This window comes from Antechinus flavipes, chromosome 2 (genome assembly GCF_016432865.1).
Source record: "Antechinus flavipes isolate AdamAnt ecotype Samford, QLD, Australia chromosome 2, AdamAnt_v2, whole genome shotgun sequence".
NCBI classification, from domain to species: Eukaryota; Metazoa; Chordata; class Mammalia; order Dasyuromorphia; family Dasyuridae; genus Antechinus; species Antechinus flavipes.
The window spans coordinates 354,487,444-354,510,283 of NC_067399.1; the positions used below are offsets into that span (position 1 = coordinate 354,487,444).

A 22,840-nucleotide genomic window follows, 5' to 3' on the forward strand; every position below is an offset into this window, starting at 1 on the left:
ATAATGATGAAATCAACAACCACAAATAGTGGAATGTTATCTTCTTTATATCAGTCAAATCTACAGTTTTAAAAAGCCTGCCTATTTCTTTGTAACATCTTCAGCAAGGATAGACCTGACACAAATTATTCTCCAAGTTCAAGATTCTTTCCCTACACCTTTGGTGTCTTCGCCTGATTCAGATATGTTGAGAATTAATCCCTTGACACACTTTCCATTTTGCTACCTCTAGCACATAAATATTCTAGCAAATGGTAGTTGCTTTTTTTATCTTTACTCTTTCTAGTGACATTTTCACCTCCCTTATTTATTACCATAGCTGGCATTGTAAAGATAGAATCCAAGAGTAATGAATGGCTCCACTGTTCTTGATATTAAAAACAAAGTTAGAAAAATATCTTAAAATCTCTTCCATATTTTGCTTATTTCTTCTTACAATTTTATCCTTAAATGCCTTCAGGATGAATTTGCTTAGATTGTCAAGCTTTTTTTAAACTGGCTTTACCCTCCAGTACTTCTCTTTATTTTATAAAATAAAGTTGCTCCCCATTATTCACTATCCTTCTAAGTTTTTACGAATGTGTTTACATATTCTAAACAAGTGTTACCTTTGGTTGCCATATCCTTTAACTTGGCATGTAAAATAATAGTATAATCTTTTATGGTGAATAAGAGGAACATTCTTAAACTAAGCAAATACACTGCAGAAAAAAAGTCTATGAAGGCACCTTAGAATACCATTTGCTTGATTTTAGAGCCTAAATAAAAGACTGAGAAAATTTTAAGTTTTTACATTTTAGTGTTTATTTAGCCAATACTACCTAAGTACCACTCCCTTTTTATACATGAAATACTTTTATTTTAGAAGAAATAATAAACATGCAGAAGGGAAAAAAAAAAAGTAGTGAATGATGCTGAAAACAAGAAAGGCAGAAGAACAGATCTTTAAAGAAAAAAAATAATTCACATCAGAAAGTAAAGAAAAAAAAAGAAACTTTTCCTTTCCATTATATTTATTCTGAGACAAAGACATCCCCAGTCTAGAAAAAGATCTCATGTTTGGAGCATTCCTTTAGCATAACACACATTTTCTTTTTCTCATAGATTCCCAGGGTATTACCTGATTGCTTTGATACAGATTATTACAGAAAGCTTTCAATCTTTTTAGTTTCATCATTAATCTTGTGTAGTATTTCAATATACTGGTGAAATTATTCAAGCATTTTAAAAAATCATACTAAGATTACATAAAAGAATATTTTTGTTCTATATGCATGGATTTTGAAATTATTTAATTGTTCTAAGTTTTGTAATACATTTTGAGTTACAGAATATTCCAAACACAAGAATGATACTTACAGAAGATGCAAACAGTTTTTTGTTTGAAAGAAAAGCCTCCCGAAATACTTTTATTATTAGATTTAATTCCCGTAGATACTGTCTTTCTTCTGCAATTTCAGTTCTGACTAGGTCATAGTAATTTAGTTCACCTGAAGAAAGAGATTCATCTTCACAGAGTGAAACCAAACCAATGTCATCCTGATCAAACATGTCCATTAAAACCTGAGAAATACAAAACAGCATTTTATAAATGATTATCATCAATTAGGTTTAAATTAGTTCAGTGTTCTTCACAATCACCACATGAATAAGCATTAAGAATGAACTGTTACATAACTGTTATTAGACAATAAAGAGTAAAAGGTTAAGTCATACTACTACAATATCCTGTTTCCAAGTCTCCCTGCCTCTATTCTATCAATTCAACAAACATTTATTAAGTACTTACTTTGTGGCAAGACATTGTATATATACTCTTTCCCTTCCTTCAGTCCTTTTCTAAAATCCTGCTGACAGAATAATCTTGCTAGTAAAAGTCAATATTCTGCTCAAAAAATTTCCTATGGTTCCCTATTCTTTGCCAAGTGCATATATGTCAGCAATAAGCACTTATTAAGAAGTTACTAAAAACTAGCGATACAAACAAAAGCAAAAACAGGTTTCTTGAATTCAAGGAACTTGTTTCTAATGGAGGAAACACCATGCAAACAAGATATACAGAGTAGATAGAAAGTACTCTAAGAGAGGAAGACATTATCAGCTGGGACTGGGAAGGGCTGCCTAAAAAAAGAATAATTTCAATTAAATTTTGAAGGACATGAGAGAACCTAAAAAGTATGTGTAAGAGAATAAATTATTAAATATACTTGGAATAGCTGGTGCAAAGGCATAGAAATGAAACAAAGGGATGTTTAAGGAGTAAGCTGGTGTTGCTAGAACGTAGACTACTGAGAGGAGAATAAAATGTACAACGATTGAAAAGGTAGAAAGGTGTCATTATGGAAAACCTTAAATGAAAAAAATAATAATAAAAGGAATCAAAATGATTGTGAGAAATCAAAGATAACATCAACATTTCAAACTTGGATGACTGAGAGAATGGTGGTTTCCTCTATAATAAAAAAAGAAGTAAGGAAGAAGGGAAGATTTGGATGGAAAAAATTTCCCAAAATCTAGCTCTAGCCTATCTTTCTGGCAAGATTTCATATTATTCCTCTCTAGTTACTCTATGCTCCAGCCAAACTGGACTACTCTCATCCTTCAAACAAACTTCATACTCCTACTTCTTAATTCTGCTCACTCTCCCCTCCATTCCTAGAATGCCTTTTTCTACTACCTCTGCCTGTACAACTCCTATACATTAGAATCCATCTCAAAATCTTATCTCCCAGATCTTCCCCAACAGATGTCCCACATGGTACTTTGTATAGAAATTCACTAAGATGTTTTTAAATATTGTACAGTATTATTATGTGTCTTCCATAATAAATATAAACAAGAGCAGGGACTGTAATGTATATACACAAATTGTACTACATACAATACCTAACACAGTGTTCACCACACATAATTTTTATAGAACATCAAAATGTTGTTGCTTTTTTTTACAGAGCAAAGGTTAGGTAAAATGTGAAGTTTCAAATAATCAAAACACAAAATAAATTTGACCATGAATATATATGACAGAATCCGGTTGAAATCATGTTTGGATGAATGAAAAGAAAATTAATTTATTAAATACTAGTTTAATATACTGGATTACTTGCCATCCAGGAGAGGGGGTGGGGAAATGGGGGAGAAATTGGAACACAAGGTTTTCTAAGGTTGGTGAAAAATTATCCTTACAAAATAAAAAGCTTCAATAAAAAAAGAAAAAAAATAAATACTAGTTTATCTCATTCTTTTTTCTTTTTAAATTTTATTTTCAGATCAAATTCCCTCCTTTCTACTTTCCTCACCCCTATCCACAGAAAAAGAAAGGAAATAAATTTGCCCCTAAACTTTACTAAAGTAAAGCAAAACAAATTCCCACAATAAACATGTCCAAAATAATAAATGCCTCAATCTGCATAAAATACATTATTTCTCTAACTGGAGGTTGATGGCAGATTCATCATGAGCTCTCTGGAATACTACAGTTTAAAAAGACTTAGTCATAGTATATATCAGCTTCTCACAATGTATATATCAAGATATCTCCAAGTAAATATTTCAGATATAAAGAGTGATATAAACAAATTATGGATTCATGGAAAAAATTCCTGCCATAGGGGAAGAGTTCATGAGCAAGCGCTAGAAATAACACCAGGAAATGTTAAATTTCTGAAGCCAAATCTGAACTCAGGTCCTCCTGACTTTAGGGCCAATGCTCCACTGCACTATCTAGTTGTCCATCTTCATCATTTTTTATAGAACAATAATATTCCTTTACTTTCATATACCATAACTTATTTAACCCAGCTGATTTTCCAATTCCTTGCTACCACAAAAAGAGCTGCCACAAACATTTTTGCCCAATAATATATTGTCATTTCACTGATCAGAGTGCCTAAGTTTTTAACAATCATTTCTCTTAATATTGTCTTGTTCAGTTTACCCTGCCTTAATTCATATAACTGTTCTCAGATTTCTCTGAAACCAACTCTCTCATTTTTTACAGCATAACAGTATTCCATTAAATTTGTTCAGCCATTCTCTAATTGATGGGTGCTCCTTCTGTTTCCAATTCTTTGCCAACAAGATCATTTTTTTTTATGTAAACAAGTCCTCTGTAAACTCTTTGAGATATAGACTTACTAGCAAGATTACTATGTCAACGAGTATAAATTTTTTTTTTTTAACAATTACAAACTGCTTTCCAAAAAGGTTGAATCAGATCACAACTTCACCAACAATACAAGGAAGTGCATGTCTTCACATAGTCCTTACAGTTTTTTTTTTCCATTTTCCCTTTGATAGGGGAAACTCACACCAATTTGATAGGTATGAGGTGGTACCATAGAAGTGTTTTAATCTGCATTTCTCCAATTATTAATTTGGAGCATTTTTTCATCTATATTCAATATATTTTTTCAATATATATTTATTTCATATATATATATATATACATATAGATACCTTGGATTTTTTGCCTCTAAAAACTACCTGTTCATATAATTTTACCATTTATCAAGTGGAGATTGGAATTTTTAAAAATAATTAACTCAATTCCCTATATATCTCAGAAATGAGAACTTTATAAAAAAAAAATTGCTCTAAAGATTCCCCTGCCATTGCCTACTTTCTGTCTAATTTTAGTTGCATTTGTACAAAAGCTTTTTAATTTTATGAAAATAAAAAATATTCATTTTTACCTCCTGGTGTTCTTTCTAGTTCTTGGTCATAAACTTTTCCCCTATGGCAGGTAATTTTTTCCATGAATCCATAATTTGTTTATAATATCACCCTTTATATCTAAATCATGTATTCACTTGGAGAAGTCTTGATGTATACATTGTGAGAAGTTGATATATACTATTACTAAGTCATTTTAAACTTTACCAAAATAATTAACTATACTATCAATTTCACTTTGTCAGTATAGCTGGATTTTTAAAAAGTACAAAACCAAAGGAATTCAATAAATAAAGCTTCAACCATTGATTTCCATGTAATATGATCAGAAATTTAGAATAATAAAGGACCTTAGACATTATCTTAGCCTCTTCCTTTCAAAAGGCAATGTATTTGACAAGTCATTTCCCAATTGATAAATAGCCAAATGATATGAACAAAATTTTCAGGTGAAGAAATTAAAACTCTCTATAGTCATATGAAAAAATGCTCTAAATCACTGTTGATTAGAGAAATGAAAATTAAAACAATTCTAAGGTACTACCTCACAACCATTAGCTGGCTAAGATGATAAGAAACAAAAATGATGAATGCTGGAGTGGAAGTGGGAAAACTGGGACATTACATTGTTAGTGGAATTGTTGAACTGATCCAACCATTTTGAAGAGCAATTTGGAACTATGCCCAAGGGGCTATCAAACCGTGCATGCATACTCTTTGATCCAGCAGTGTCTCTATTGAGTCTGTATCCTAAAGAGATCATAAAAAAGGGAAAAGGACCTACATATGCAAAAATGTTTGTAGCAGCTCTTTTTGTAGTAGCAAGGAATTGGAAAATCAGCTGGGGAATGGTTAAATAAGTTATGGTATATGAAAGCAAAGGAATATTATTGTTCTATAAAAAATGAAGACGGACAGCTAGGTGGTACAGTGGAGCATTGTCCCTGAAGTCAGGAGGACCTGAGTTCAAATCTGACCTCAGAAACTTAACACTTCCTAGCTGTATGACCCTAGGCAAGTCACTTAACCTTAACTGCGTCAAGGGGGAAAAAAAAGATGAACAAGCTGGTTTTGGAAAGATTTGGAATGATTTATATGAACTAATATTAAGTGAAGCAAGCAGAACCAGAAATACATTATACATAGCAATAGCAGGATTGTGCAATGATTAACTATGATAGACTTGATTTACATCCAGAGAGAAAACTATGGAGACTGAATGTAGATCAACACATACTATTTTCACTTTTTTTTTTCTCTCATGGTTTTTCCCTTTTGTTCTGATTTTTTTCCTCTCCCAACATGAAACACATGGAAATATGTTTGAAAAAAAAATGAATATACATGTATAGCCAAAGGGAAAAAAATGTTATTACATATAACTGGGGAAGACAATGTATTTGAAGCCCCGAGAAGTCAAGTGACCTGCCCAAAGTCCTTTACATTGAAAGTTTAGCCCCTGGGGGCAGCTAGGTGACATAGTGGATAGAGTATCACTCTTGAAGTCAGGAGGACCTGAGTTCTAATCTGGCCTCAGACATTTAACACTTCTTAGCTGTGTGATCCTGAACAAATCACCAATTGCCTCAGCAAAAAAAAAAAAAAAAAAAAAAAGAGAGAGAGAGAGAAAGTTTAGCCCTTTACATGAAAAGTATGTAATATAATGTTTATGTTATGGGTTCAAGTTCAAAGTAAGAAAGAACAACCAAAAAATACAATATATTTCATTAAATATATTTAAGTATAAAATATAAACATATTAAAATATATTTCATTACTAAGGGACACAACTAGGAAAAAAATGTTATATAAAGTGAAATTTTAGATAATGAAAACTCATCCTTTTAAAGGCCTATACTTTTATTTTACGGACATCTTTCTAAAATGTATTCCAAACTTCCCTACTTTATAAATAAAAGCATAGTGAATAAACAGTTATGTTTGAGAAAAGCCTGTACAGAGAATTTATCATTTTGCTTATTGTTCTTTTCTGCTTTATATTGTTAGACATATAGGAAGAAGGGAAGAATCCACTTTCAGAGTTTTCCTTTCAATATATCTAATAAAAAATAATTCAGATCATGATAACTTAACCTTTTTCTGTCATCTATCCTTTGATGATCTGGTTAAGCCTAGAAAAGGGATCTGAAAAACTTCCTTCTCACAATGTTTTTAAATGCATAAGCTAAAATATATAGGATTAAATAAAGGAAACCAATTATATCGAAATGTAGTTACCAACATATATTTCTTTAAAAACTCACAGATGGGGCAGCTAGGTGGCACAGTGGATAGAGTACCAGCCCGAAGTCAGGAGGACCTAAGTTAAAATCTGGCCTCTGATACTTAATACTTCCTAGCTGTGTGATCCTAGGCAAGTTACTTAACCCCAATTGCCTCAGGGGAAAAAAAAAAAAGCTCATAGATCCAGTTTAAGACCTCCAATTTACACCCACCTTAAATTTACAAGAAGACCAAGTCCTGATGCCTTTATCAGACAAGAATATAGCTTAATTGAATCAAAGGTCTGAGTTATATGTGAACAAGGTCTAAACATCCCCTTGAAAAAATAAATCATTAATTTTAGAATAAATATGCTCCAAGTTCTTGGTTAATTTGAACATCACTGAATGAACTACAGTGACTCCCTTCACAGGGAATGTTTAGATTAATTTCTGTAGGTTGTCTATAATCCAGAGTTATTATACAAAACCCAGAGAATTAGTTTATTGATAGAAACTTCTAGCAAAGTCCCTAAGAAGAAGCACTTGTGAGAGGCAAATTAAGAGAACAAGGGATAGTCTACCTCTCAGATCTGTGGAGAAGGGAGGAACTTATAGCCAAAGAAGAATTAAAGAACATTATGAAAGGCAAAATGGATAATTTTTATTGGATTAAATTTTTATACATACAAAATCAATGAAGCCAAGATTAGAAAGGAAGCAGAAAACTGAGGGAAAAAAATTACATCCAAAGTTTCTGATAAAGGCCTCATTTATTTATTTATTTCATAGCTTTTTATTTACAAGTTATATGTATGGGTAATTTTACAACACTGACAATTGTCAAACCTTTTGTTCCAATTTTTTCCCTCCTTCCCCCCATCCCCTCCCCTAGATGGCAGGATAACCAGTAGATGTTAAATATATTAAAGTATAAATTAGATACACAATAAATATACATGACCAAACTTATTTTGCTGTACAAAAAGAATCAGACTCTGAAATATTGTACAAATAGCCTGTGAAGGAAATTCAAAATGCAGGCAGGCAAAAATATAGCGATTGGAATTCAATGTAATGGTTCTTAGTCATTTCCCAGAGTTCTTTCACTGGGTGTAGCTGGTTCAGTTAATTACTGCTCCATTGGAACTGATTTGGTTCATCTATTGCTGAAGAAGGCCAGGTCCATCAGAATTGATCATCATATAGTATTGCTGTTGAAGTATATAAGGATCTCCTGGCCCTGCTCTTTTCACTCAGCATCAGTTTGTGTAAGTCTCTCCAGGATAAAGGCCTCATTTCTAAACTATATTGAGAATTGATTCAAATTTATAAAAATATAAGCCATTCTCCAATTGATAAATAGTCAAAGGATATTAATAGACAATTTTCAGATGAAGAAATTAAAACCAGTTCTAGTCATAATGAAAAAATGCTCTAAATTAATACTGGCTAGATAAATGCAAATAAAAGCAACTCTGAGGTATCATTTCACAGTCTCAGATTGGCTAAGAGGACAGAAAAGGAAAATGATAAATGTTGGAGGGGATATGAGAAAACTGAGACACTAATACATTGCTGGTGGAGTTGTGAACTGATCCAACCATTCTGTAAAGCAATTTGGAATCATACCCAAAGGGTTATCAAACCCTTTGATCCAGCAATGTCTCTACTGGGTCTGTATCAATCATAAAAAGGGAAAAGGATCCACATGTGCAAAAATATTTATAGCAGCTCTTTTTATAGTGGCAAGGAACTAGAAACTGAATAAATACCCATCATTTGGAGAATGGCTGAATAAATTATGGTATATGGATATAATGGAATATTACTTTTCTATAAAAAATGATGAGCAGGCTGATTTCCAAATAGCCTGAAAAGACTCCTGTGAACTGATGTTTAGTGACATGAGCAGAACTAAAAGAACATAGTACACAGCAACAAGATTATGTGATGATCAACTGTGATGGACTTGGCTCTTTTCAACAATGAAGTGATTCAAGGCAATTCCAATACATATCCAGAGAGAGTGAATATGGATCAAAGCATAGTATTTTCACATTTTCACCTTTTTTTGGTTGATGTTTGCTTGTTGTTGTTTTTTTTCTCTCTCTTGGTTTTTTCCCTTTAATCAAAAGGGATTTTTTTTTTTTTTTACATAGCATAATGAATATGGAAATATGTTTAGAAGAACTGTTTAACCTATGTTTAGCCTATATCAAATAGCTGGCTGTCTTGAGGAAAAGGGGGAAGAAGGGAAAAAAGAGAGAAATTTGGAACACAGAGTTTTGTAAGGTGAATGCTGAAAGCTATCTTTACATGTATTTGGAAAAATAAAATACTATTTTTAAAAAGCAAGAGCAAGTCTTGGACTTGTGCTGAAATGCTTGGACTTAGAGATTTAGAACTAAAAGAGACCTTAGAAGTCATTTAGTCTACCCTCTCCACATTTTACAGATTAAGAAATTAAAATCCATTGAGGTTGGTGACTTGCTCAAGATCACAGTGGGAATAAATAACAGAGGTAGGATTTGAACCCTGGTTCTATGACTTCAAAGTTCAATTTTCTTTTATTTCAAAGAATATTAAGACTCTAAAAATGTGCTAATAAGATACCAATGAAGTCTTTTTTAAAAGATCAAAAGGGCACTAACAAAGGATAAGAGTCATTACCATCAAAACTATATTTTAAAACAAAAATCATTTCTAAAAATATAGAATAGAACTTTAGGAAAATTATTACATGGATCTGGACAAACTATGGAACAGAAAGTCTAACATTACTACATAAAAGAGAAATAGGAATCTTAACACTCCAATTAATTTCAGTTATCAAGTCTAAATAGTAATATAACATGCAAATACAATCTTTATTGTAGGAAGAGGTGGCCTTAAACTTTGAAAGAATAATTTGAAATACTTCTTTCACTTTTTAAACATTTGTTTTATTTGAAAAAACAGAATAAGAAAAACAGAAAAGGAAAACAAAGTAAAATAAAGCAAAACAAAAGAAAACATTGCCATATGCCCAGCAAAACATCAGGGAGGATTTAAAACATATAACAACAAATTACCAGATCAAGAAAATGTTATATATTTTTTAAAAATTATATTCACAAATGTCCATTTTTTTCTTTACTTCTTTGTAAATTGTTCTTTTGTTCTCTGCTGCACCTTTCACTCTTTAAAGAGGTAGGGGTCTATGGATTAACACTATCTAATATCAGACTTTTTCAATGTGTTTGTTGAACTGTTTTTCCCCATTTTATTCTTTGTAATGAGAAATGGCTTTTTGTGAAGGGGTTATGTTGTGAAATATAGGTGATGTAAGAAGAAAAAGATATAAATAAAAATTTATTTTAAAAAATAAAGTTTGAAAAGAAAAACAAACTTTAAAATAAGGAAGGAAGGAAGGAAAGTTATGGAATGAAAAAGGTTGCTGGATCTGAAATCACAGGACCAAGAAAATCCTAATTTGACAGGATTTGTGTAACCACAGGCAAAGCTTAATTTCCCTTCAATTCAGTGTCCTCATCTATAAAACGATGAGTCTCAGAGTGTTCCCTTTCTATCACTTAATCTCTCTGAGCCTCAGTTATACATAATGTATAACTTCTCTTTAACTTTTTAAAAATTTGTTTTACTGCTTGCATTTTTGTCTTTCTTCCCAGATTATTTTTATCTTCTGAATCCAAATCTTCTGGTGCAACAAGAGAGCTGTTCAGTTCTGCACACATATATTGTATCAAGGATATACTGCGACATATTTAACTTGTATAGGACTGTTTGCCATCTGGGGGAGGTGGTGAAAGGAGGGAGGGGAAAAGTCAGAACAGAAGTGAGTGCAAGGGATAATGTTGCAAAAAAAAATTACCCAGGCATGGGCTCTGTCAATAAAAAGTTATAAAAAATAAAAAAATAAAATAAAATAAAAAATTTGTTTTATTTGAAAAAACAGAATAAGAAAAAAGAAAAGAAAAACAAAATTAAAAAAAAAAGCAAACCAAAAGAGAACATTGCCATATGCCCAGCAGAACATCAATTATACATTTGTAAGATAAGGCTATAGCATTCCCTGGCCCCAGAGATGCCTTCCAGCTGTTCTGATCCTGTGGCTTTGTTTTTTCAAATAAAGGTAACCTGTAAGGTCCAACAAGAGCAGATTTACTAGTACTATTCCCCCAGGTTTTCCCTTCCCTTCAGAGGGCTTCAGAACGCCTTTTGTTTGCTTCAGCCCCTCTCCATAAGCTTTCTTCCTCCCCTTTCTACTTCTCTCTCCTGACTTGTATTTTTAAATGGTCTATTACACCTAAGTAACTTCATCTTCCCCATTCTTTTTCCTTTCTAAAAAAGGTGAGAGTAATCTCTCACTTCTTAATTCACTCACTAAAAACAAAAGAAGCAGAATTAAGTTCATTTTAAAATTAAATGTAGCCTTTATTTTTTCTTTTTAAAAGTTTAATACTTTTGAATTAACAACAATCTGTTTTCTCCCCTTGTCATTTCTCTTTCCCCAATGAGGAAAAAAAATCCATGGAACTACATGGGCCCCAGAAAAACAAAGTTCCCAATCTAACACAGAATAAAAGCTTGATAGAAGCAGTTCACAAAATCCACCTTATATTTCAACATCAACATTATTTAAAAATTTCCAGGATAACTACAAAATCAATTATGAAAAAGTAAAGGAAATTAGAATGTTACATATAAAACTGTCTGATCTAGGCAAGTCAATTCAGCTTTCCGATCCAGTTTCCTCAGAAGTAAAATTATGACAAGAACGCAAGCACCTTCTATTTCACAGAATTGTTATAAGGGCACTATTTTGTAAATCTTAAATCATCACTGAAATATGAAATATGCTACTGTTTGTTAAAAGAAATAATAATGTTACAAATACATTTTTAAAATTGTTCACTTTCTTACCTTATCTGCACACATTGATACTTTAATGTCCTGCTGGGAGATTTCATAATGTCTGATATTAAAAACATAATTACCAGCCAATTTCAGAATATCAGCAGAGATATATTCCAATACAGCCACAATATAAAGAGAGATATGATAATCTACTTTATACCCTAAAACTTCCTGTATAGGAAAAATGATAGGAGGAAAAAAAATGCAATTGTTAATGTAAATTGTTAATGTGAAAAAAAAAACAACAACAACAACAACCCAACATTTTACTAGATAATAAATTAATTTAAATCATTACTTAAATGTTGAATCTTTGCATTATGTATCTGTGGGATACTGCTATTGTTAAGCTTTCCAAAATGATTATGATCTTTAAAATTTCATATACTGACATTAATTCTAAAATCTAAACAAATTACAACCTAAGATGAACAATGAAAGAATCTTTACCTCACAGACGTAAGATTCTCATTTATCCTTGTCCTAGAGAAGTCAGTCACTACATCTATGTCAACACCTTTTGATGGTAAATTAGCCTGGCATTCCATTCTAAACGAAAAAAAAAAATCCTAACCTATATTTCTTTGAATGTTTGATTTCAGATCCAGAAACCAATCAGATTAACTTTAATTAATAGGTGTTACTCTCTAAGAACCACAGAAAGTCAGTAACAACATTCTAGTTGATGTAAGGTCACAGATAGCTAAAGCAAAGTTTTTTGCCTTCCAATAATTACTTAAAAAAAAAAAAAAAAAAACTACCTTATTCTCGAAAAGAATTAGAAACTTAGTGTGATATAAAATAATTTCATAAATACCCAAGAAAAAATTTGAAAGTAATTCCTTGATCTGAAAGACAGGAGATTAATGAAAGGCACAATTATTTTAATAAGTGAAAGCCTATGGGCTTTTTTTTTTCTTCATGCCTTTACCATAAAATTAACATGAATACAATTGACATTTTATTGAAGTTTTTAAAACTTCATATAGAGGCTGCATAAAAGATATTTTAAAGATGTCATGTCAAAGCAAAAAGAGCATTCCTAAATACATCATAATGAGTGAACACCAACTTTAAAGAATTACTAAAGTTTTGAATTAAGGGTTCTTTCTAAAAGCAAGGTGCAATGAAGCAACAGAGAATTCTTTTAAAAAGGAATAATATGAGTCAATAATTCTGGCCATCTACTACATTGGGAAAAGATTATGTTAAGTATTAGGAGGAGTGTACTGACCACAAAAATAATCAGACTCTCAGAGTAAGAAAAAGCAAAAAGGGTTTATTCCAATCTTGTTGGAAAGATCATCTCCTGTCTGACAAGATGTTTGTCAGTAAGGACTACAAAGCATAAACTGCACAATATCAGATTAAACAGAACAGAAACTTCCCCCAACCCAAAACTTGATCTTTTCTCCCATTGTTTGTGGGAATCCAGGTTTATACCCTAAACCCAGAAATCCATACCAGAAACAAAAGAAAACAAGTCAATAATAATAAGCTCTTAATTTAAATTTCCCTAGAGAAATATCAGCAGATATACTTGGATAAGAGAATTCAAAGCTATCATCAACTTTAAAAGTACTTAAATGGTAATTAAGAGATAGAGGGAAACAGGAGGGGACAAACACCTGCAAGTCACAATTAAAGTATAGTTTAAGGCTATATTCCCATGAGAGTGTCTTCACTCAGTTAATTCCACACAAGGAGGTAATAAAAAGAAGTGTCCAGTCCTAGTTATTAAAGAATTTACTATAAAACAGAAAACAGGAAAAAAATTGATTAAAAAAACAAAACCAGTAAATAAAATATACAAATGTATAACAAAATAGCTAAAACTATGAAATCATAATCTAAATTTAAGTAAGAAGGATGTCAGTAGGATGAAAAAGATGTTAAGAATCAGTTAAAGGAGGATAGAAAAGTTATATGGAAGAAGAGAATCTTGAAAAGATAAGAAAATAATTTGGTAGGCATATGAATTCTTAGTAATAGGTTTGCCACTCTTACAGATGGAGTTAATCCTAAAAACTCAGCCAAAGACCAAAGCATAACAATGGCGGTATATACAACTATCCTCTACCTCTGAGCACTTTATTTCTTTCTACAAATATTCTACTTACATGAAACATCATCAGAAATGGTAGTCCCCAGAAAATGTCTCAATATTATGGATTTTTCTAGTACTGCTCCACAAATACCACAAATTCCCAAAGTCAAAAGCTTTAATAACTTAAAGCTATACTAAGATTTTTGGATCATGCTATAAATCCATATATACTAACAGACTGAAAAATCATTCATTAAATATTATTATGAAATTTCCTACCATAGATTACCAAAGATATATATCTGAATTTATGGAAATTGTCTTACCAGTGTAATACTTCTACATTTTAGTTAACAGAAAATGATTTTAAAGAAATGTTTCTAAGGAAAAAATACAACATATATAAATAAAAAATTATTTGCAATAAAGAAATGCCTTTTAATTTTTAGTACCTTCAATAAAGGATGAATTTTATCCACAGGTAACAAAAGAGGAGTCCTTCGTTTTCGTTTTTCTATGGCAGATTGTGCATCAGCAATAGCCCACTTGTCAATTGGATGAGGAAAAGTCTTTTGAACACGTTCCTGTTCATATTACAGAAATATATATTGTACTTCTTAAGTTTTCATAGAAATATCATAAATACAAACAAAACAACTTTAATATTATCCTTAACTTTTGCAAAAGATATTGACTCATTATTTCCTAAGTCTTTCTAATGATGAATTTTTTTTTTAAGTTTGTGCTTTTTGCAAGAATGTGTAGCAAAATAAGGATAATGGTCTCAGGCATAGCAAAGTTATCAACCTAACTTACAAGTGCCTGCTATTTGTCTCATTTCTATTGTAGAGGGCCAGAACTCTGGAGAAGTATTCTTGAAACAAGAATACTTATAACAAGGTGTTATCTCAGAGGAATTGATGAGATGATGGTTCTTTAGTATACATATACTTAGTACTTAGCATGATGATATAATGGTTTTCTAGTTCACACATACTCAGTATGCTGTAATGATGTAATTATAATAGGATATTTAAGGGTTGAGAGGACTACAAATGAGATATTCCATCTTTGACCATCCTCCTGGTGGCTCTCCTGCCTCCTGCACTCCTCCACCAAGATCAAGACTGGGTCACAGTCTGTCACAGACACAGACTGTGAAGGAGGAAGACTGTGAAGGAGACAATAAAGACTTTAGACTCTATTCCTGTCTATTCTCCTGGTGACTATTCTGTTGAGACCAAGGCCCGTCCAAAGGACCTCCAGAAAGCTAGCCCGGACATTACATTTTGATGCCCAAACGTCGATATAAGCACCTACACTCAGCAGCTTGACTGACCCGATCATAAGTTCAGTGGAGAAATCCCTGTGAGCAGGAAATAGGATGAATAAACTAGTCACTTTCATTTTTCAGCTAAAATGGGGCAAATACTAAGAAAAGAGTCTTCCCCACCCTAAGAAAAGTGTGTAACAAGTATAATAAGGTTACTAAAGGAGCAAGGTTTGTTGGTAACTTGGGAGTAGATTGGACTCTTAAGATACATTAGAGTACACACACGTCTCCTTAATTCTCTAAGGAAGAAAAATTAAAGCCAGATAAGTGGAAACTAGTGGCAGAGCAAATATTTGAATATTATGAAGATAATGGTCCTGATTCAATTCCTGAGGAAACAGTCTATATATACACAACATAATACAATTGGCTATAAGGAACTACGTAAGTTCTAAAATAAAGAAAAAGGAGAAAGAGCAGAAGGGGCATGGTACTGACAAAGCAGCTGAAAAGCATGAAGAACTGGATAAGAAAAGAGTTAAGTGAAGTGTTGATGAAATCAAGGAGTGTGGTACTTCTCAGCAGGCTCCCTTAGGGCATTCTCTATCTCCTGACTCTCCCCGTTCAATTTCCCTTTCATAAATGGGAGGCAGGAGGAGGAGCGGGAAGGGCAATGACAACATCAGCACTACCCATGCAGCAGCTTTGTCCATGCCCTAGACGTGATTACAAAAGGCTTTAATTAAAGCTAAAAATGAAGGACAGAATATATCTGATTTGAAAATAGAAGCATACTCTGTGATTAAAGAGTTTGACTCTTCAGGTCAAGAAAGAAGATACACTCCTTTTAATTTGGAAATGGTCAAAGATCTGAAAAAAGCTCGTACTCTTTATGGGGTTACATCATCTTAAATTAATAACGTATTAGAGAACTTGGCTTCTGAAATTTTAACCCTTAGTGATTGGAGATCTATAGCAAAGACATGTTTAGAACCTGGACAAAACTTGTTGTGGATTTCTGAGTATAGTGAACTCTGTAGAATACAAGCCCAATGAAATAAGGCAACCTGGAGTTAATATAACAGTCACCTTTGAACAACAAGCACATTTAGGTTCTTATGCAGACACTTTAACACAGATTAATTACCCCATAGCAGCATGTGAGCAAATTGCTTCTGCTGCTATCAAAGCATGGGGCACCCTCCCAGGAAGACAAGATAGAAGGGAAGCCTTCGCGAAAATAGTGCAAGGTCCAAATGAACCCTTTGCTGATTTTGTGAGATGTCTCCAGACAGTTGTCATACGAACTTTACTGGTGAAAGTGTAGCAACAGAAATTATGATAAGACAATTTGCTAGAAAAAATGCTAATGAGGTTTGTAGAAGAATTATACTAGGACTATACAAGGATGTTCTTTTAGAGGAGATCATAAGACGCTGTGCCAAAGTAGGCACAAATGCTTTTTATACCCAGGCTATGATGCAGAATTTTCAAGATCTGAACATGGGACGACAGGGTCCCTTTTGGCAAGGGACTTCCAGAAAGACTCTTCAATGCTTTCAATGTGGTAAAATAGGGCATCTGAAAGTTCAATGTTGGCATAGAAGACAAGGTGGGAGAACAAGATCCAAAACCCTATGCCCAAAATGCAATAGAGGCTTCCATTGGGCATCAGAATGTAGAATGATTCAGGGAAACAGGAAGTAGGAGTCAGCTCCAGGGCCCCAGGCCAAAAACACTTGGGGTATGATGGCAGCCAATGTTACACCCAGAGGATCTTTAAGTTCAGTACTCTGACATGATCAATCAGCTGAGAAGCAATCTGATGGGAGAAAGGGATTACAATTGGGGAGCAATGAAGAGAATGGCTTTATATGATTCACCTGAGAAAATGTGCCATGGTGGATACAGAGCCAGCATTGAGACCAGGAGGATTTCATTCAAGACTTGCCTTTAAAATATACTGTCCGTGTCCCTAAGCAAGTTGCTTTGTCTCTGAGCACTTTAGGCAACTTCCTAATACTGTAAGCTGCAGAGAAGGTTCTAGTCTGCATTAATAAAAGAACTTTCTTTACTCATGAATTGGCTATACCAATGAAGGCAGATAGCCTTCTAACCATGTTAGCCAATACTCCTTTATTTCAGGCAGCCCAAGAATCTCATTCTAAATATCATCAGGCTGCTTGAGCTTTATGTCTGTAGTTTGGAATAACAAAAGAGCAAGCTAGGAACATAGTAAAAGCTTGTACAGCTTGCCTTCTTTTCCATGCTCCTATGCTCCCTCCAGGTTGAAAAACCCTCATAGTTTGAAACCTGTTATGGATGTGACCTGTTATAAATCTTTTGGTCACCTGTCTTTTATCCATGTTGTAGTTGACACCTTTTCAGGATTTACTTTTGTAATACCAGCAGCAAAAGAGACTGCCTGAGTGGTCACTGAATTCCTTATACAAGCTTTTGCAATTTAGGTGTGCCACAAACAATAAAAACAGATAATGGACCTGCATATCCTTCTAAACATTTTGCACACTTTTGTGCACAGTATCAGATTTTACACACCAATGGCAAATCTTTTAATCCTTAAGGACAGGCAATAGTAGAGAAAAGAAAGAGAGACATCAAGATGCTCTTCCAAAAACAAAAGAAAGGGGGCCACAGGTAACCCAAGAACTTTTAAATTTAGCTTTTTGTTCTATTAATTTTTTTTATTTTATTTTTTATAAAGATGCACTGGCTCCAGCAGACAGGTTTTATAACCTTCCAGAAGGGCAGTGTCCAGTGAACCAAAGTCCAGGAACTTTGGAGAAGTATATTTGAAACAAGGATACCTACAACAAGGTGTTAACTCAGTGGAATTGACGAGATGATGGTTCTTTAGTATACATATACTTAGTACTTAGCATGGTGATGTAATGATTTTCTAGTTCATATATATTCAGTATGCTGTAATGATATAATTGTAATAGGGTATTTAAGGGCTGAGAGGAATGCAAATGAGACATTCCATCTTTGACCATTTCCTGGTGGCTCTCCTGCCTCCTGTACTCCTCCACTAAGATCAAGACTGGGTCAGACTGTGACAGACACAGACTATGAAGGAGAAAGACTGTGAAGGAGACAATAAAGACTTTAGACTCTATTCCTGTCTGTCCTCTTGGTGACTATCCTGCTGAGACCAAGATCCATCCAAGGGACTTCCAGAAAGCTAGCCCAGATATTACATTCTATAGTTATGGAAATCATAATTCTAAATTCTATAGTAATCTAAAGATTTATTTGGATATATCTTTATTAATTACAAAAATTTCAATACTTCTTACATCTGATCCCAACTAAGCTCAAAGGCCTTAGCTTAATGTATTTTTATCAGGATTTTGTATTTTAAGACATTACTTCCTAAATTTTTAAGAATTTAAAAATAGCATCTTGAAAATAGTCAACAAACTAGAGGCAAAAACTATTCTGATTTTTTTTTCAAACTCTTTTTAATTGTACAAATTTAATATTTAAATCTAATTGCAAAAAGACTTGGTAACTAAATGACTCAATTTTAGGAATCCTTAATTCTACTAGGTATAAAAGTACTTCAAAATTAAAGTGGGGTTTTTTTAATTAAAACACCTAATTTTAGAATAAATTTAAAACAGTAACAAACAATATAGCCCAAAGTATATTTTTTTGAAGGCTGCACTGATGTTAGCAAATATTTCTGATTTAATTTCCTTTGAACTGATAGCCAAAATCATATTTTTAAAACAAGCACTGACCTAATTTAAAGTGGGTTTTTTTTTTTTCAGTTTGAGTATATACAAACTTAATTTTTTGAGTAATTATGGCTGAGTATGTTTTGTCACCATGATTTACAAAGTGAATCGCCTCAGTACAGCGTTTGAAATAAAATTGACATAGCTTTTCTTACCTCTACATCTTGAACAGTCCTTGGCTGTACAATGCATAATTTATTTAGCAGTTGAAGGATCAACTCTTCAATGTAATATAGACAATCCTCTTTTGCTGAGAGATTGGGGTGAACTTGATGCTGAACCTACAAAAACAATTACTTTATTACTTGTTAGTTTAAAAAATGAATATTCAATAAAAATCAAGAGGTCAGGCTATGTACAATTTGTAACACTATTTAAAAATTTAAAAAAGAAGATTAAAAAATATATAGCTTCTTATTTTTCCTTGTAGACTTTTTTCTTGCCACAGTGGAGCAATTGGGAAAGGATTATTATTGTACAATAGTAGAGCTGCTGAGAAAATGATAGCTAGGCAGGAAAAAGGGAGAAGAAAATGGGGAAAGAGATGATGCAATTGAAAGTTCTTTATAAATATTCAGGCATTTTTAACATCCTCCCTAAAATAAACTATTTTTTGTCTACTTCTGACAAAATTTCTTTTTTGTAAAATAGGTGTGAGGTGATAATGTCAATCAACTAAATTCATATGAAGAAGTATAAGTAAATTTGGTGACATGAAACATCAGAGAGGAGACTGGCTCCACTATGCAGTTAGATAGCAATCATCACAAGGGAACACCAGATATTATGAAAACACGAGTAAAAATTGGGCAACAAATTGTATAAAGAGGAAAGGGATAAGAGAGAGTGAAGAGTTAAAGATGACACCTAGATTGTAATATCACCTGAGTGACAAAGAGCATGGTAGTATCCTTGATAGTAATAGGGAAGTTCAGAGTGGGACAAAGGGAGAAGAGTGTAGGACATATTGCATTTAAGATGTCTATGAAACAGATAGTCTGGCTAGTTCAAAATGTCCAATAGGCAATTGATAATGTGAGGCAGGATGACTGAAGGGAGTTTAAGGTTCAATAAATATATCTTAAAAATCATTTGCATAGAAATGATCTTGGGGCCATGGAAACTGATGAGATCACCAAGATAAACAGTATGCAGAGGTCAATTTGGTAATTAAAAGATCAATGATTACATTTTAATTGAATGATCAGTTATAAAAATACAAGTCATTCTCCAATTGATAAATGGTTAAAAAATATGCTAATTAGGGAAAGTAACACAAAACAAAATTCATTTTCAGGGCCAATATAAAGGAGTGGAGTTTCTAAAGGGAGCTGATAAGAACCAGAATTGCATAAGTAGGTCAAACAATACTGGAGGTTTTCATGGTATAAATTAATCTACTTCTAATTTTAATTTTAACTGCAATGCTTTTGTTCAGGCAAAAACTTTTTAATTTTATGCAATCAAAGCTCTACAAGAACCCAGCAGAAAGCTATACCATAGCCAACAGGAAGTTCATGAGGATCCTAAAAGGGAGAAAATTCATGAGGATCCCACAAAAGGGAGAAAAGAGTTTCTAGCAACCAGGAGTCACAAATAGCCCCTTTGCCACATGTGGTATCTAAATTTGAACTACTTTCCCCTGGATTCTATATGTACTTGTGGGAAAGTGTGCCTCCAAGAAATATCTTGTATCAACTGTTCTTATTATGCTACCTTAGTATACTCATTTGTAAAGCTGGTTATATATAAAGATAACTGGTTAGTGCATATCAACTTATAATCAATGAGAAGCACAATGCTAGAGGGCTTATGATTGATAGTATTAAAGAAACCAATCCCAACCCTTCTGGATTACCTCCAGAATCCTGGAAGGAAAAGTTGCCAACAACCTTATTGAAACCATTCTCTGGGTACTGAGAGTTTAAAGAACTTTTTATTTTTTTATATAAATTAGAGGGTGCTCATTCACCTTAGCATGCAAGCAAATTCAAATTTACAAACCAGCTTTACATAATAAAGGCAATAGTAGAGAAAACATTGACTTTGTAGTCAGAAAACTTTGATCTAAGTTTGGATTATGCTTTCATGGCTTCTACTATTTACAAGTAGTGTGACCATGATGAATGGGACTGATTGGATAAAGGATTTCTCAGTATCAAGTCACATGATCCCTGTTCCCAGAACTGGGACCCTGGAGAGGTCATTTGATCTCTGAGGGGATGAACTTTGAACTCTGTTTGCCCCTGACCATGGCAACTTTAATTCCCTGACTCCTGCATTCCCTCATATAGCTCCCAAGCAAGTAAATTCTTAAAAGGGCCTGCACATGTGCCCCTTGCAGGGACTTCAAACTGCTTTGTTTTGTTAACACCTGTACTAATTAGGTAAAACCCTTCCCTTGTAAGGCTCTAGGTTATTTGCTGAGAGAGATCATACTCATTGAGGGACACATGTTCTACCTATTGCACCTACTCCTTTGAGAAAACAAAAGCAAGAATTTGGGAAAAAACATTCTTTGCTATCTATCCTAGGAAAGCTGTTTGAATGAGAGGCATTTTTTGATAGCCTTATCTCCCCCCCAGCCTTCTTCTGGGTGGTTCCTGGTTACTGTCCCTGGGAACTTCTATATTAACTCTACCTTTGTTTATACTTTTTTTTTTACTCATATTTAGTCCTTGCATTTTAATATACTTGTGAGAGTTGCTTCTTTCAGACTCTGAGCCATGAAATTCCAACCACTTGGTCAACCTGAAATCATCTGAGACCTGATTGACATTCAGCACCAGACCCTGCTGCTGCTGCTGCTACTGCTGCCACCACCTACAACTCACTCATCTCCCCTTTTCAGTCTGGACCCCACTGAGTAGGGCCAGCTAAACATTCCTTGTCAGCCTGAAGCAGTTCCAGAAGATGAGACTTTCATCCTTTTGTCTCAAATGAGTCTGGGGCTGGACTGCTTGAGAAGAGATGTATATATTCGGGTGAGAAATCTTCAAACTGATGAAAAAGAGGGGGTACTGAATGGGACTGATTGGATGAAGGATTTCTCAGTATTGAGTCACATGATCCCTGCTCCCAGAACTGGGACTCTAGAGAGTTCATTTGATCTCTGAAGGGATGAACTTTGAACTCTAAGATATAGGAAGTTGCAGGAAATGACATGACCTGTGGGAGACAGCCAGCATTGGTGACCATTGGTTAAGGATGGCTCCGTCCTTTTAGTCTATCCAATGAGAAGTCTTGAGTCTTTTGCTTTTAAACCCTGGACAAGCTAGAAGCTGGACAGGTTCCAGGCACACATGGTGTATTTGGGATGGCTCCCAGGTGTGTCTGGGCCTCTCCCTGCAGGGATTAAATAAATGCTTTCTCTTTATCTGATAATGTCCTTGATTAATTAATTGGGAAGAAGGTCTTACACCACACCCACACAATGAGAAAGTCAAAACCTCTCTTAAGTTTTAGTTCCTGCATCAATAATACATACATTTACAAAGCCATCAGTTTTCTAATGTACAGAAGAAATGTGTTCAACACAGTGCTAGGCACACAAAGAATTAATGAATACCTGATGAATTGAACATTCAGTACCATCACTAACTGGCCAATGTTTAGATTCAATCTATTACTTAGGTAATTACTAAAATATCAAATAATGTTGTCCAAACTAGCAAATCATTTAGGCTCAGAAGTTTACCCAGGATAGATAAAATAATTTATATTTTCCTTTTGATATCCAACTAATTTTGGTTTTTTTTGTTGTTGTTGTTGTTTTTTTTTTTTTTTTGCTAAGGTGACTAGGATCAGTCAAGTGGCCCAGGGTCACACAGCTAGGAAGCATTAAGTGTCAGAGGCTAGATTTGAACTCAAGTCCTCCTGAATTCAAGGCTGGTGTTCTATCCACTGCAGCTACCCTTATCCAACTACTTTTAAAGAAACC

At 33.5% G+C, this 22,840-nt stretch overlaps 1 protein-coding gene across 2 annotated transcripts in view; it reads right to left on the reverse strand.

The window, feature by feature from the left end:
* Positions 1–22,840, reverse strand: part of SOS2 (SOS Ras/Rho guanine nucleotide exchange factor 2) — a 114,596-nt gene that overhangs the window by 75,347 nt on the left and 16,409 nt on the right. For both annotated transcript variants that reach the window (XM_051978055.1, XM_051978056.1), the window contains exons 2-5: positions 19,056–19,181; positions 14,316–14,447; positions 11,823–11,987; positions 1,360–1,563 (exon numbers count right to left, since the gene is read on the reverse strand). In XM_051978055.1, coding sequence (XP_051834015.1) covers positions 1,360–1,563; positions 11,823–11,987; positions 14,316–14,447; positions 19,056–19,181 — 627 coding nt within the window. The remainder of the gene's footprint in view (positions 1–1,359; positions 1,564–11,822; positions 11,988–14,315; positions 14,448–19,055; positions 19,182–22,840) is intronic.